The sequence below is a fragment of the Oreochromis aureus genome, linkage group 16 (assembly GCF_013358895.1).
Source record: "Oreochromis aureus strain Israel breed Guangdong linkage group 16, ZZ_aureus, whole genome shotgun sequence".
Lineage (NCBI taxonomy): Eukaryota > Metazoa > Chordata > Actinopteri > Cichliformes > Cichlidae > Oreochromis > Oreochromis aureus.
In genome coordinates this window covers 7,831,462-7,848,485 of record NC_052957.1, presented here as the reverse complement: position 1 = coordinate 7,848,485, position 17,024 = coordinate 7,831,462, and the positions used below count along the sequence as shown (strand labels likewise).

Here is a 17,024-nt window from a genome sequence, read left to right as displayed (position 1 = left end):
AGAGCAGAATAGAATAGATCTGGAATTCTTGGACAAAGAATGTTGAATATGGAGCTACCAGACTGGAGGGAAAGGGGAACCTCAGAGGAGGTTTTGGATGCAGTGAAGGAGGACATCCACAGGGTTGGTGTGACAGAAGAGGATTCTAGGGCTGGGGTGAGATGGAGACAGATTGGGCTCCATTAGTCAAGCTAAAAGAAGAGGAAGAAAAAAAGTAAAAATAAAAGCAGCTGGTATCAATGCTAACATGCTTCAGCTTAATTTACAGAAATATAGTAGCCTATAAGATTTGGTTGTTTAAGGTATTATGATAATACAAAGTGTTTTTTTTTCTGCTCAGTGTTTTACTTCCTATCATTGTAACACACTTTTTTTTTGTTTATAAGTTCTTTAAAAAATCATCTGGTTTCATATGTATTTGGCTACACAGAGAGAAGGATTCTGTATAAATAATATATATGTGATGTACATGTACTTGTGTGGAGTCCTCTCAGAAAACAACAGCACATATAGCCCAGGAGGATTGACACTTGTATGGGTTGAATGCTAATTGGTTGAAAGAGGGCAGAAATAACAACAAAAACAACAAAGATCAGGAAAGTACTCAAAAAAAACAAAACAAAAAAAAACGCAGGCAGGATTTGCAGTGGACAGTTTTCGTTGTTTAACACTCATTTCCATGATAGCTTGAAGGACCAGTAGCTACAAAAGCAAGAGTTGCCCACAGAACAGTTGTCCATGAGACTGCCCCCTGGTGATGATAATTGGAGTTGACCATTTGCCATTGGTGTGTAAGCTATGGCTCAAGGCCAGCACTTAGGCTTTTGGTTGTCGATTCTACCATGTAGAAGCTTGTAAATAAATAAATAAATAAATGAATAATACATTTGTATTTATATAGCACCTTTCAAGACAGAATCACAAAGTGCTGCACATAAAATTACAAGTCATAAAAAGATTTAAAAAGACTAAATAAAACAGGCAAAAAATTAACCAAAAGCAGTTTTAAAAAGGTGAGTTTTGAGTTGTTTTTTAAAAACACCTACTGAGTCCACAGTTCTTAATACTTGGGGGAGAGAATTCCACAGTCTAGGGGCCACAGTGGCAAAAGCTCTATCACCCTTAGTCCTCCTCTTAGTATTTTTTATAGCAAGTAAGCCCAGATCAGATGTCTGTATTTTCTAGTTTTTTGGTAGTAGATGAGTTTGATGAAGAAGCACCTCTTGCAAGATAAGCTAGTGAAGAGTTGCAAAGACTGATAAGACTGATAACACTTTAATATTTTAGCTTAGTTTAAATAGTATAATAACGGCTGACCTAGCTGTCTAAAAATCTAAACATCCACACCGATTCTAAAGCCATATTTAACATTTGTATTTTGTATTTAATATCTTCTTTTATATTATTTAGCAAAAATGATCAAACATAAAGAATTTACTTACTGTTTTGTGAGAAATAATAAGAGTGATCACAATCATTTAACATGTGTTTAGTTTTTGTTTAAATAACCACCAAAAAAGCTATTTTTGCATAAGAATTGTGCAGTTTAATGGTTGAAGAGGAAGCACAGAAACAGCGAGAGCAAGTAACAGATGGTGGTGGGGTCCTTAGCTATTGGCTTTTGGATATTTATTCACAGACTCAGGTGTTCAATAACCTGATGACAGTGAGCACCAAGGATCTTCTGAGCCGTTCAGTCCTGCAGCTCAGTGAAGTAAGCTGATCACTGTGCATCTTTCCACCAAACCCCAATGACCCCACTTTCCTTCCTTTTCATCTAGTTGTCCAAAATCCAAAATCCTTGTCTTTCCCTCTGCCCCCCAGTGCAGTATAAAAGAAGACACTTGCCATGACTGACTGGTAAAGCATGCAGCATTTGCTGGTGACCTCAAAGGAGCTAAGCCTTCTTAGCTAAAAGAAACAGCTGTGCCCCTTTTGGTAGAGAGCATTCATGTTCAAGGCCAGTTTAGTTTGTTGCGCAGATGCCAACCTGAGTATTTATAGGTCTGCACCATATCAGTATCCTATTGAACTTCCCAGCTGTCATTGGGTGAAAGGCCAGGAACACCCTGGTCAAGTTTGTGAAAACAGGTGAAAATACAATACAATATAGCAGATATGAACTAAATTCAAACAATACCCCTAACCCTTTAAACTTTGCTCTCAATGCATCTGGTCAGCCGGATGAGGTATTATAGTGCACGTCTCCAGTGTTAAAGCGACTTAGGTAAGGGTTTTTCTAGGACTCCTCTGTATGCAGAATGATGTTGAAATAGTCAAGTTTAACATGCCTGTTTGTCATATGTACTTGCTTTAGTTTAAGTATGTATGCAGTGTTTCTTCTTTATGTCTTTTTTTATATCTGTTTTTCAGTTTTTCTGACAAAAATCTCTAAATTGTTTCCGCATAACAGCATAACCGTGTGTGCATTTAAGTTTTTACCGCTGCTCTCAATGAATTATTCATTCTAAATCACTTAATTTGGCAGCACTTTATAAGTCACAGTTGCCACTTTGGAAAGTGTTGCATAAAGCATTTTTCCGCGGCAGTGAAGTGAGATTTCTGTCTAAACTCTGGACTGTTGGTTTTGCATGCAGGCTGGTCAACCCAACCCAGCGGTGAAGCTCTATGTAGTCAACCTTTACGGGCCGACGCACACGCTGGAGCTCATGCCTCCAGAGACACTCAAGCTGCGGTGAGAGGAGCTACATTTTCCCTGCCAAACTTTTGCACCAGCTGCTATGCCACTTAAAAGGATACCTGACATTTCAAACTTCAGATGATCATTGTTTCTCACTCGACTATGCACCTGTAATTGGGAAATCTTTCACTCTGCACATGTAGTTGTTACAACTGCTTTCAGTTAATAAAATGAAGAAAAAAAACAATGGCCAATTAGTCTCACAGTGGGTGTGGTGAAGTTATTTTACAACATGCAAGTACCATTTAGAAATCTTACATTACTGTGTGCCAGAATTCAGTGGATATTAATGAATGTTGAAAGTCTGCATGCCTTTTACCAGCATGATAGGACTGTGTGGAAGAGAACTAACAAAAGGAAAACAGCAGCTTGACATTGAGGTAATTTGTAGAGGTGTAAAAACCACAGAGCTCAGCTGTGCAAATGGTTCATTTTCTTAAGCGTGTAGAGCAGTTGTTTGTAGTTGTTAATATCTAAGTTTTAGATGTGTTACATTAAAAAAGCATCTAGCCTGTGAACATGTAATTACAGGACATGACATGACCATTATGATATAATTTTTTTTATAGGGAACATTATGTGACAATGGTGAAGTGGATCAGCAAGACCAAGACATCTGTTAGATGGTTAAACCGGGCCCAGAACATTTCCATCCTGACTGTGTGTGACACGACCACCGGAGCCTGTGTCACGGTCTGTGTGTGTGTTTCTTTGTGTGGAAAAACAGAAAAATTGTTATTGCATTTTTCCTTCTTTTATCTCATGTAAAAAGTATCTCTAACTTCCTTAATATAGAAAATCGACTTATTTTCTCAGTTCTTGATATAACAAAGTATTCACTCTACTTATGTTTAAAAACTTTGCAGCAAGCACTTAACTAAGAGATCATTTGATCAAGGCTAGATCTGCCTTGTGAGTTAAAACATCTTATCTGATTTCCAAGGTAAAACTCCTGAGAATTTTTTTCTACACTTGTTTTTCTTACCTTCAGCTCTTGTTACTTTAGATCCTTTTCTTCTTTGAGGCCACTAATTGATTATTGTCTGCTTTGTTGCTGTGAGATGAAGATCTAAGTAAGGATACCCAAGAAGGGTGACATCTGTTATTCATGTTAAACAGAAAGTACAGCTACCTTGATTGTTTTTGCATGACTCTCATTAACCTTTTCAGCAGTTACACAGACATGGTTATCTGCATTGCGCAGGCACCATATTAAACTCTCAATGTGACAGAGTGTTTAGTTACGATCAAAGAGCTGATGTTAAGTCTTTATTTCATATCTCGTGTTTTGCATGTGGCAGGTTTGAGTATTTCTGAAACCAGATCAGTCTAAAAAACTGACAAAATATAGGACTTCATTAATTTCTATATCACACAAATACTAACAGAAGCATTTGAATCCAGAAAGTTTGTACTGAAATAAGTTCTGCATATGGGAGGAGGCTTTAATTGCTGCAATTAGTGGATTCTCCCCACAGAGGAGCTGTGTCATGCAGACTCAGAGAGATATTTCCCCCCTTGTAATAACCCCTGTAACTGTTATTATAGCTGTAAACTTTGTTACTTAGCCGGATTGTTAGCTTGCCACTGAGAAAGTCGGGTTGTTCGAGAAAAATGTGTGTCTCAGAGCCAGTTGGGAAGTGGTTGCTGGAGGTTGGTGCTGAAGATATGTTTGATTCTTGCTGGAGTTTGTCACAAACAGAGTACTGTACCTACCTGTAACTGCTTTAGTCGTTAGCAGACTGCCAAATTGCCAGTAGTTTGCATGGAAGATGCTGACTTTTCTGCAAACACTCACTAACTACTTGCAAATTTTAGTTTGAAGGGAAGTGTTCTCTCTGTTTCCAGTGTGCATTTTTTACTTTTCAAAGTTTCTTTACCAAAGACAAGTTTGTGTCTTTCATACATATAACTGGTGACTGCGACCAGACTGCTAGCGACCAAAACTATAGCAAGGAGGGGTTTGGTACAGCACCAAATACCTCTTTGAGAACAGTTTCACCCAGTGGCTGTTCAGTAACTCTCAGTGAGTGATAAAAACAAAACGTAGAAACACAGGTACTTATAGGCTTCCTGACAGAAAAAGTTTGAAAAGCACTCTTCAGTTTGGAGAAAAATTGCCGGCGAAATTGCAGCACACTTCCACATTCTCTCCATATTTGCTGGGCAACACAGAGCAGTGTTAACCTCGTAGTTGAACCGTGGGACTCAACAGGCCGCTCTCCAATTCTGCACTTTTCTGTTTTGGTGTGATTTGCATGGACAAACACGCTGTCCAGCCAAGAGGCAGCTTAGCTAAGGCCTGGACACAGCACCCAGAGCCCTCTTGCCAAAACTCTGGCTCCTGCTTATGCATATTGGTTTGAAATGAGGGTTCAAACTGGGAATGATGTCCCAAGTGGTGTGTTAAAATAAACAGCAAAATAAGGGGGCCATTACATGACAGATGATTATGTCTGGAAAATGAGCCACTGAAGTGTTACTCCAGCATCACTTTTACACAGTATTAAAAATATACCACTTATGTATATATTTTGCTGACATAAAAAACCAATGATTTTGGGAAAGAACATGATTACATCAATTATCGTGCTCGTTTTGTTTGCAGTTTCCAAACCACAATGCACCAAATAGAAGGAGAAAATAGAACCATGAAAGAAAGGCTGTAACAGATGAGAGGTTCTTGATGATGTGGGTGAATTAACACTCATTTGACATTTTGGTCTGACATGTTTTTCAGAGACATGAAGAAAGCTCTGAGCTCTGGCTCTCCAAGCAGGTACGCTTCTCTTTATTCTACATGTCAGTGCCTGTCACTTTGAAAAGCTTGTGCTCCATTGCTGTAATTTCACTTGAAATCATGTCTGCTTCAAAATTTTTCAAAAATTACGCAACACAAAGTAGAATTTCTTACTTATTTGTGTTTATATACACACTCTCAAAGTCTCTGTATCCCTGGAATCTTACGACTGATTCAAGCACAGGCTGAAAGCTGGAGAGAGAGCAAAGACTATTCACATGTGTGAATTTTCCCTCTTCCTGACTCTATGGTATAGACAAAAAAAAAATACTGCAGTGTTTCAGTTGATTTATGAAGCTCATTTGAAAAAAGTGAAACTTTATTCTTCAGGCTTTTAATTAAAGAAAAAATTAAGCAATTAACATCCACCAGGCCGCTGGAAACATGTTTTAGAGGCTTAGGATTAAGTTTTAGCCACATACTTTCAAGATAAACTTTCAAAAATCTGCAGGTGTATTTATAGATTACAGCTTTTCTGTTAAAGGAAGCGGATGTTGATCAAACCTAAATTATAAATTAATATAATAAATAAACATTTCTTGTACAAAGTGTAATTTACAAATAATGTGTTCTTTTTCTTCATCAGCCTCTTTGCTTTATGTTGGAAGGGCCATGAGTATTCAGTAACCCAGTACCAAATAAAAGCCAGCACAACACACACACACACATGTTTTTGCTACTTTTACATTTTGATAAAATAATTATATTAAATATCATCAGTTCAGATTTAAATCAGTTCCCCGTTTATCTATGTTTTCATTTCTTCCTAAGGTGGGCTGCAGTCCGCTCTGTCTCTGAGCTTTATCAGAGCAGTGATGAAGGCAGAGTAGGAGAGTTTCTGGCAGGATTTGATCTTGTAGTCCCGGCTGGCTCAAGCAGTGTCTAATTTAACCAGCTGACATCCTTGGCAAGCTGCTTGTATCGGTAAAGGTGGTAATCTGACAGAAGCTCAATTTTGTGGTTGTGCCAGTGCAGAGAGAGGCCTTTTGCTAATTACTTTCTGTTCAATACCAATATATAACATCATGGAAAAATCCAAGCCTCATTCTTGTTAATCTATCCCAAACTGAGGAAGAATTTAGAGTTTAGAGTACAGAGAGTTTCTATTTTTCACAATTTTGGTTCCAGAGATTTAAACTTTTCTTCAAATATCATGTGCGCAGTATTGTGATTTTGTGTTGGTTATGTTCAGTAGTAAAAATTAGAGAAACTAAAAACACAGAATCGCTTTTTAAAAAATAAAAATAGACAAAAGTCTACATTTGCTGAGCAAGTTACAAATTTTATCACATTAAGGGTTTCAATTATATTATTATTATTTTATTATTATTATTATTAATAGTTATCTTTTGATTTATACGGCACCTGTTGAGTGCATTATTGCATATTTTTCTTCTATGTTAATCATTTGTAACTATTATAGTTTAAATAATGTTAATAATGTTTTCCATAATGTTAAATGTGGATTTTTGTGTAAATTTTATTCAGACGCTCATGGCTTTTAAATCCAAATTTAGTTGACAAGTTAAAACTAAAATTATATCTTTTTATGGATTTTACAAGGACTGAATTCAAACTCATTTTAAATATGAATTTATTATTAATCAGTGAGCATTTAAATTTGTTTGAAAGATCATATGTCTTTTTTTTTTTAGATAAAATATCAGATTGACATTTTATTTGGCTGTAATTTTTTTATATTCACACAACTACTCCAGGTATGCAGACTAATATTACCTTAGAAAATTTGTAATATTACCTCAATATTACATCACCTTTTTCAGGGGATTATTTTTTATTATGCAACACATAATGGGATTATATCTGAGTTCAAATCTGCTGGACCAAACCGTGGCCTAGAGGGACATTTTCTCAGTAAACTGAAATGACTGTTTTTCAACTTTCACTTTTTAACCAAAGCTCAAGATTGTTTAGCCTTCTTAGAGTTTTCTGACATTTTCTTCACCATCTGTGGTTAGTTTGTTTTGTTTTTTTGTGTTTTTTGTGTTTTTGCTGAGAGGCTGTACTGTCCAAATGCATAAGTAAAGGCTCATTTTATTGTACGTTACATAAAAAGAAAAACATTTGTGTTAACATTGTGTGTGCTAAAAATAAAATTGAAGGGCTAAACACATTTAAAAATACCCTATGAATCACATAACACCAATGATGCCTCTTTCATTTCTTATAATGCGCCTTATTTACATCCAACTCCCTCTGCACTGTAAAGCCTGTCTACATGAGCCAATGCAAGCTTTCTGTTATGAATTTAAAATCCCAAAATCCAACCACAGTTTAGTAGCTGTTTTCAAGGACTAAGCTTTTCTGTTTTTTCTTTCTTTTTTACCACTGTCCTGCTTAGAGTGCCATATAGAGTTAAGTCATCCATCCTCTTTCCTCACTGCTGTCCATGCTAACAATCCATTTTTCTTCCCAGAAAATGGGTAGTCACTCACTTAGTCAGTCAACAGTCTCTTTATATACAATCATTGCAGATTGCTACTTTCAGGTAAAAAAGTGGTTTGGCCATCTCTCAGCTATGGAGGCCAGCCGCGCATCATTTTCATCCACTTGTTCATGCCGTTGGCATCTATGTAATGTATGCCTCTGAAAGCAGAACTCTTCAGCATGCTCTGCAGCTTCTTTTACAGATACACTGGAAAATGTGCAATTTGTCTAATGTTCTAACAATGAAATAGGCACGTTCTAGTTCATCTGTTAAAAAAATATTAAATATATGCCATACAACTGACACATATTTGCTTTCTACAGAATCAGGAACCTGTGTTTTCCAAAGATGGCAACAGATTTTTCCTCACAGTGCCGGTCAAACAAGGAGGACGAGGAGAGTTTCATCATATCGCCATGTTCACTACACAGGTGAATGCTGAATTCATAGTCACTTTAAAGGTATATATGTAGTGTGTAACTACAGTGCGTATTCACTTTCCTCAGTAACTACAAGGTATTCTTTGACAGTAGAGCGTGACATACCAGTTTAGGTGCTGATGGTGGTAACACTACTTTGTTAGAATTACGAAAACATGGGCTTATATAAATCTGAAAAAGTGCAAGTCCTGTGGACTCACACCACAATCTCCTGGCTTGTAAACATGCGACATGGCCCTCCCACCCCTCCAACCTCTTCACGTGGACTTTGTAGCTTTCAAATTTACCAATTATTGTGTGTCAAGGCAACTAAGACATTATGTACCTCAAAGTGAGACAAAACCAATATCTGACTGAACTCTATAAAGGACTGAGATCAAGACTTTATGGTAATGCGATGGATGTTGCATCAAAGCCGCAGCTAAAGTCACCTTTATTTGTGATGCTGTCGAATTGTTAATTAAAGTGTTGCAATAATCATCTATTTTATGATACCCCTCCCCCTCCCCCCACCAACACAAGCACAAAATCCAATAGCCTGTTCTCATCAGCACAGATATTAAAGTTTCCCCATGCGCATCCCAGTTGTATGCAAGATTTCAGTGATGTTAGCAGAAATAAGCAGGGTTATTTGAAATCTGTTTTTTTTAACTCCCTCAGATTGTTTTCCAATTATGGGAACTCGTTCTCCAGTGTAAGAATTCATGCAGTATTAGTTTTTGCAGAAATAAATCTCTGGCTGAGCCTGTTCGGTCTGTAATGGATTTGTCAGGTCTGATAAATGTTCTAAAATGTAAAGAGGCTTTTGGGGCAAAAAAAAGGAATATAGCGCAAGCTTTTTATATTAAAATAAAGATTTTGTTTTGATATTTGTAAATAATAATAATAATAATGTTCACAACTGGAATGATTATAATAAATCTGTTTTCTGATCTGCCATGGTCAATTAAAGTCCACCGAACCAGAATGTTTTGTGGCTTTATGACATCATGTCAGATAAGAATCAACTGCTTTCAGGGAAATATAGATGCAAGCAGACTGAGAGCTGTCATCTCTGCGGGGTATCCTGATGTGCCCCAAGGTTTTCCCTCCCCTGGACATCCCAGCAATGCCTCAGTTAAGAGGCATCCAGGAGGCATCCTTGTCATATGTCCGAGCCAATTAATTCCTTTCAATGTGGAGTGGCAGTTGCTCTACTCTGACCTCCCCCTGAATAACCAGGCTCCTACCTCATCTCTAAGTGAGACCCCAGACACCCTTCAGAGCAAGTTCATTTCTTATTATTTCACTCATGACGTATAGTTCTTGGCCAAAGGCAAACCTAGAAATGTAATAAAATTGAGATCCTTACCTTCATGTGCAACTCTTTTTTTTTTAACACTACAGACCAGGACAGCGATCAAATCACCGCAAAGGCTACACTGAGCCATCTGTCAGTTTGACTTGTGATTCCCTGGAAACATAAGTCATTATTAGGCTTATGATTAGAAGATTTCACCAACATTTTCTCATTCCTAGAAAGCTGAATATTCCCATTTTGTTAATGCGGGTGGTGTCTCACAGATAGACCTAAGACATGAGTCCTGTGACAACCAGGTTTAGGCAACAGCGAGGTGGGTCTTGACCGCTTGCCATCATTTTTCAGTATTGAGGGCTTGTGTTGTTAAGATGCATATTTTAACTGAAACCTCATTTTTGTGATAACTTCTGTGATAACTCTTCCGGGGAAAAAGGGGGTTGAGCCCAGACATTGTTTGGAGGATGTTCAGTCTTATTCTTTCAGTCCCTACTTACAGGTCATGGACATATGTGAGGTTAGGAACATAAAGCAAGCAGTAAATCAACCACTTCAGCTTTCATCCTGAGCTTTCCCTTCACCACAGCAAACCAGTTCAAGGTTTCAACAGACACTGCACAAAAACTCACATGCCAGCAAAAACGCTACTCAATTTGCTTTATTGCAAAAAGGGCCAACATGTTTAGGGATCATCCTAAAACTAATAAAAAATACACCCCACCGTTCACAGAGAAGGGCTGCCCACTTCTCAGATGTGTGCCTTCCAGAAACTAGAGTCCAGGTGTGCAGACAGCTGGGCTGATTAGAACAAAGGCAAATCTGTTTTATTAGATGATTGAAAAACAGTGCCAAAGGGCTTTTAGATTAGAACAGTAGGAAAAAGAAATTGGAGTTTTTAATACCTTTTCAGCAGGAAGAAGAAACCCCAAGCCTCTACTGTCTGCAACAATGCAACAACCAGCAAAGAGGCTTGACTCTGAGCTGAAACGAGCAGGACTCATAGCTGTCATTAAAGATGCAGAACCTTGCTTGTGTTACTGTTTTTTTTAGCACAGTTGTAAACTGTGTAGTTTCTTTTTTTAGTCTGTCAATTTTTTAGCCATTTTTCCAAAGTTGATTGTGTGTTTTTCTTTGTCTGCCTGGCTTTTGTGATTGGGACGTATTTAACATCATCTTCTTTGACATTTTCATTTAAACTGTTATTTTTACTTTTTAGAGCTTTTCAGTCATTATTAGTGCCTGAAGGAGGTAAAAACTGATAGATTTTTAAATGCCAGTTTTGTGCCTAACTTTGCTTAACCCTTTGGTTACCAGATATTCTATAACCCTCTGAATAATGAAAGCTTTATTGGCTCGAGCCAAAAAAAAACTGGCACCACCTGAACAAATGGTTTTCTTGAGGATAGTCCAGCAGTCTCCCATGTTAAAGTCTGACACTCTGTACAGCCAATCATCCACCTGGTCTTCTCCCTGAAGGTGCATTTAAGCTGAACGCAGAGCATATTTCACCCACAGTGTCTCTCCAATCTCTGTTGTTGTGCCACAAACAAACAATGTACTGTCTGGCATCTTTGCTACAGTCACGTGTGAGTGCCGTGTTCCTGTGTGTTTGTCTGTTTACATTTTGTTGCTTTACATCTATTTAGTCATGAGGACAAAAATAAGCTACAAACATCTAACCTGTACCAGATTTGTATGAATGTTTCCACAGCTCATGCCCAGGCTGAACAAACAAATGTAGTGCTCATGGGTTGTAACTAAAAATTAATATAATTCTATGACTATATGTAAATCTTGGACATATTCATGTACAGGTGTATTAAAAAACATCCAAGGAAATCCACTGAAAAAGGAACAGTGTACTATTTTATTGTCTGTATAGAATCGGTCCTATGGTGGAATCTACTGACTGATTCAGCTCATAAATATTAGTACATTTTCATTTTGTTGGGTTAATGACTGATATTTTTCTGGCATGGGCACTTTTGAATATGCAGTGTTTGACTGACACCTGAGCATGAGTTAAGTGATGGCACTCAGTCAAATGACCCTCTACTACTCTTGTTCTGATTTTTCAGTTCAGAGCTGATCAAAATGAAGTCCGACATCTAACATCTGGAAACTGGGAGGTGACAAAGATCATTGCCTTTGATGAGGACACCGATAACCTGTGAGTGTGACCGCAAAACTCCCCCTAAAACCTACAAACTTTATTGACCTCAATAAAAAAATAAATAAAAAAACAGTCATCCTCTCACCCCAGAGTAGTTAAGAAATCGATGGTTTGGATTTCTTATAGCACACAACTTGATTTTAAGATTTTACCTTTTCACCTTTAAAGCGTGTATGGTTCTGGGCTCAGGCTGCCCAGCAGAAATGTTGACCCCATATGAACCAGTCTGTGGGCTTATCCTGTGGTGGTGGAGCCATTCTGGCCGTTCCAATGTTGATGCTTAAATTAAACCTGGCAGTCCCTTGACCATCAGGACCTCTCAGCTCGCCACAACCTCCATGAAGAGATAAGGCTTGCAAATGATAAGATGAAAAAAAAAACCCAACTTAAAAAGATGACTTTTCTTTTTCCACTCTGTTTCTCTTAATCTAATTGTAATTTTATTTCAGTTTTATTATTGTTCATCTGTATGATTGTTCTGTTTTACTTCTCTACCAAATTAGGAGCTTGTTAAGGTGGAATTTGTACCCTCCTATTCATAATTCCTTTAATCACAGAGTTCCTCATCGTGGTTTCAAGCAGTGATGTGTTTTGCCAAGTCTGTGACCACAAGCATGTGTTACTGAATCTTACTTAGCTAATCTAATACTGTTGTCTTTTTCAAAGATCGAATATAGCTGACCAGAGTGCTGATCTTACATGTTTTTAGCCACAAACAAAGAGAAAGAGCTCCAGCAGACTGAAGTTTTAATTTAAAGAAAACAACAACAACAATAACAAGAGTTGGGTTGATAATGAACGAAGGAGTGAACACTGAATTGTCTCCTTTTCTCCTTGGTTCACTGTGGATACCACACATGGGACGTGTGTGTTTTTGTAATTAAATGTATGAATTTTGCTTAAACAAAGAAAACAAGGAGATAATGAGCTTCTGTGTTTAATTTAGCATGTCTGTTTGCACTAATTATCTTTTATGTCCTCTAACAGTTATTTTCTCAGCACCGAGGGTTCACCACGGAGACGGCAGCTTTTCAGGTTTGCATCATTATTAATTAAATCATTTTTATAAAATGATTAAAAACTTTTCAAACTTATATCATGAGAACTCAAGGGACTTTTATTATTAGTAAATTTACTCACATGATGATGATGATGATCATGGGATAAAAAAATAAATTATTAAAAAAATGGTTGCAAAGAATTTTTCACTTTCACAGTTGTCACTTTATTCCCACATTGATATATTGTTGAATTTTTGGAGCCAGTAGAGATTATTCTGAATATTTTGGCCACTTTATCACCAGTTTACACATAAAATTTGTATTATTAATCACCTCCCAGTTATTTTTCTGACTACTGGTTAAATATAAAAATGCCAAAAAACTGTGAAAAATATGCTTTGTGTAAAGGTGTAAATTATACCAGCCTGTAACGAGACAGGTAATACTTTCCAGTTGGATATGATTTATTACTGGTTTGCTCGCTTCGGGGGAGTTATCATGAAAAAAGATCAAGAAATATGTCCTTTACTTTCTTACTCAAAAAGTTTTATGTATTTCGTCTCTTATTCCATTTTTTAAATGCTCTTCTCTTCTCAGTGTGAAAACTGTGGGCCTGTTCCCCCGACGGTGTTTAACATGTGAACTGAATAAAGCCCACTGTTTGTACTTCGACGCTGACATCAGCCCCACGAACCAGCACATTATCCTTCACTGTAAAGGTAGGCCAACCAGTATCTCACTTTAAGGGCTCTCCAGTTTTCCTGCTATGAAATGTCCTTTTAAATGGCTGTCAGAGTGTCTTTGGCTTTCATAGGCTGACAGACTTCCATGTGATTGGGGTCTTATTATGAAAAATTATATTATAAAATAGTTCAGGGATTTGACTCTGAGGTTCAAACGTGGGTGTGATTTAGAGAATCACAACAGTCTGGTGCAGACAACAGTCTGCTTCCACCCACGTTGTTAGATGAGGGAATGAATTTAACCTCTTAACAACGAGCAGGCCACCAGTAATACACACAGGGGTTAAGGTTAGGTTAACACCTCCATCTTCTTATGAAATATTTGCTTGTTTGGCATTTCCAAATGGGAAAAACCATTAAAGAAGAACTGCAAGTTCAAAATGCAAATATGACACTTGTTATTATAAAAAAGTCTTTCTTGATTCAGAAAGTACAACCAAACTAACTAAATGAGTTCACAACAGACCTGTGCTGTGTACTAAAAAGCAAATTAAACATATCCAGGCTTTCTTTGCTTTAGCTGGTTCAACAAAACCTACAACCCAACTCAGAGATAACGGGTATTCATGACAGTGGTTATCAGCTTTTTTAAGCCAGCCACACTGCTTCAGGCTATGTGCATGCTCACATAAAAGGAGGCATTTGAAGTGTCATTTCACTTTCCATCCGCACAAAGTGGATGAATTGAGTGCAGCACACTCCAAATCCAATCAGAGACATTATCAGACATACAGGTGATAAGGATCTATTAAGGATATGAAAAATAAAGCAGCCAAAGGCAACGATGTTGCTGCAAATAAAATGAGAATAACTCTTAAGTAAATATGTTTATTTTAATGCTCTGACAGCTGCACATTAGAGCTCTGAAACTCTAAACATTAAAGGCTCCTCAGCACACACAGCACTGACTGTCCTATAGTTTGCAGCCAGATAAACAAAAGTTTTTGCTGGTAATTAGACTATCAATAGACTGACTGAGTTTTCTAATCTGTGTTTTATTAGCGAGGTGCAAAACAGACTTGAAAGCAAATTAGGACCAAGCTTAAAAACATAATTGATACATTTTCACCAACTGAAGATAGACGTGCAGATTCCTGTGATAATGCAACACACAGTGTTGGCATAACTTTAGAGGTTACATATGTGTATAAAATGCATTCCTTCTGCTGAACATCTTTATAGCACTTAGAGCATATGGTAATGAAAAGAACAGATACAGACAGGCAATTTCTAACTGAAACTCTGAACCCAACCAGCTTCAGACCAGGATGTATGTTCAGCAAAAGTTACCATGGTGACGCACCCAGGTAAAAAGGCATCTGTCTTCACGACACTGAAAACTCTGACTTTAAGCTCGACGCACTTCACTAACCCATTAATCTTGTTTTGGAGCCCACCTCTCCGGTGGATGTCAAGAGAATATTTGAATACAATCCTGCTCTTTTAAAATTACTTTTTCTGCCTGCTGAATTCCAAATCAAACTTTCTGACTTGTTTTGCTGTTGTTATACACTTGCAGCTTCATAACTTACCCAAAACTAACACAGCAGTATTGACGTTTTCTTTCATTCCAGTCCTCAGGCTGATGAGCCTCATAGCCTGCTGTCTATGCCAACCAAACAGCCAGAATTGAGCAAATATACTGTAACAACCCTTATTATGGCATATCACCGCTAGGGGGTGTCATCCTATTATTGTAGTAGTTGCAGAGTCTCCTAGTGTGAATGCAGCGACAGCCATTACAGCCGAGCATGCTGCTGTCTGTGCGTATGTTTACAGAGACCTTACCATTGTAATGGGCTGGCACCAGCGACTACCTAACCCCCGGCACATGTATGTACGAATAGGATTGAGCTGTGGAGACCTGGCTTGTATGGTCTTGTTCTGTTAACGCCACATAAAGGTCTTTTGTTCTATTTAACTGACTGGCCTCCGAGTTTTCCGGCTAACCTCCATACCACATGCCTGCTGGACCTGCTAGCCAATCCTTCCTCGCCAGACTACGTTACAATACATCAGCACAAGCAGATACTTACATGATGTTGGGATGACTTCACATCATGGCATCTGGCCTGTATCACCTGAATGGACAGTTACATTAATAAAAATTAAATCTTTACAATTTTAACCATCTAAAGCCATTTGTGTGGCACTTCATTCTGTTACAACATAGCTGCAGATGGCTGCTGGTTTAAAAAAATCAAATTAGGATTAGGTTGTGTTTTACGTTCCTTATTTATTCAGCATCCATTTATTCATCTGGCACATGCCTGGGTTTGCTTGTCATAATCTGTCACCCTCCAGATTCAGTTTAAAATTAATCTCTCATCAGTTTGAAATGAGAGTCATAAAATGAATAATTAGCCACTACATTGTGTGTAATCACTTTTAGGGAGTATTATTGGGCAACAAGTAGATTATTTAATGAGGGGTAACTCATATTGTTTGTGGTTTCAATTTATTTTGAACAGCTGAAAGCTCTTCATGCGCAGGAGGCATTTGGGCTTTGGCGTGATGATATATTGGACAATAACTGCGTTCCCTTTCCCAAAAGCAATAAAAAATAATGGAGAAAGCTTGTTGTCTTCCAAAGGCCAAGTTCACATAATCCTCACAAGCTTCTTCTCACACCTGTTTTCATCAGCACAAGCCTCTTAAACCCACTCATAAAGTGATCTGATTGGTTTACTGTTTTCTAGCAGGTACATGCACAAAATGAAACCATTTCTCTGTGTGACATGAGAAATCGCATAGGTCAAAGCTAATACAGCCCACCGACAGATAAGTGCAAGGAAATAAAAAAAAAAGTTGGTTTGTGTTTTAGCTCAAAGAAAGGAGAGCTTTAAGTACAGCACACCTGCCATCCTATTAACCTCTGACAAAGTATATTAGAGAAGGGCATTAACAAGTACTGGCTTAATTTGATATTAGGGAGGCATCTTGAGTGACCTTTAACCCCTAATTGATTTAAGAAAATATAGGGAAGGTGACATAACAGCTGCCTACACTGGCCTTTTAGTGCAGCTTTAAAGGAGCCCCTTTACATATATTAAATACCATTTAATACCATTTAATAGTAATTGGGCAAACTGTCAGGTGGAAATGTCTCCAGTCATGATAACAAAGATGCTGGAAATTGCTTAAATTACTTAGATGCTCTTTTTTTCCCCTTTCAGGTCCTGGAGCACCTACTGTGATCCTACACAGTCTGAATAATTCAAGTAAGTTTATTTGTATCTCACATTTTAGAAAAAGTAATTCAGAGTTCGTGAATGAGGCGACATTTCAAACACAATAGGCCTCTTGCAAGAACTGTAAATGTTATTTTCCCTTGACAAGCAACATGGGTGGGGTGGAGGAGGGTGTATTCATGGAACTGACTGCTTTACTTTGAATCTATTTTAAGTTTAAGTGTAAGTG

The 17,024-nt window shown here is 37.7% G+C and overlaps 1 protein-coding gene across 5 annotated transcripts in view; it reads left to right on the top strand.

The window, feature by feature from the left end:
- LOC116335013 (inactive dipeptidyl peptidase 10) overlaps positions 1 to 17,024 on the top strand; it is a 245,414-nt gene that overhangs the window by 213,251 nt on the left and 15,139 nt on the right. For all 5 annotated transcript variants that reach the window (XR_005608686.1, XR_005608685.1, XM_031758597.2 and 2 more), the window contains 8 exons: positions 2,598 to 2,695; positions 3,271 to 3,394; positions 5,442 to 5,480; positions 8,274 to 8,381; positions 11,766 to 11,857; positions 12,848 to 12,895; positions 13,459 to 13,580; positions 16,781 to 16,825. Coding sequence is in view for 3 of the 5 variants with exons in the window: in XM_031758597.2 (XP_031614457.1) it covers positions 2,598 to 2,695; positions 3,271 to 3,394; positions 5,442 to 5,480; positions 8,274 to 8,381; positions 11,766 to 11,857; positions 12,848 to 12,895; positions 13,459 to 13,580; positions 16,781 to 16,825 (676 nt within the window). In the remaining 2 variants the exon portion in view is untranslated. The remainder of the gene's footprint in view (positions 1 to 2,597; positions 2,696 to 3,270; positions 3,395 to 5,441; positions 5,481 to 8,273; positions 8,382 to 11,765; positions 11,858 to 12,847; positions 12,896 to 13,458; positions 13,581 to 16,780; positions 16,826 to 17,024) is intronic.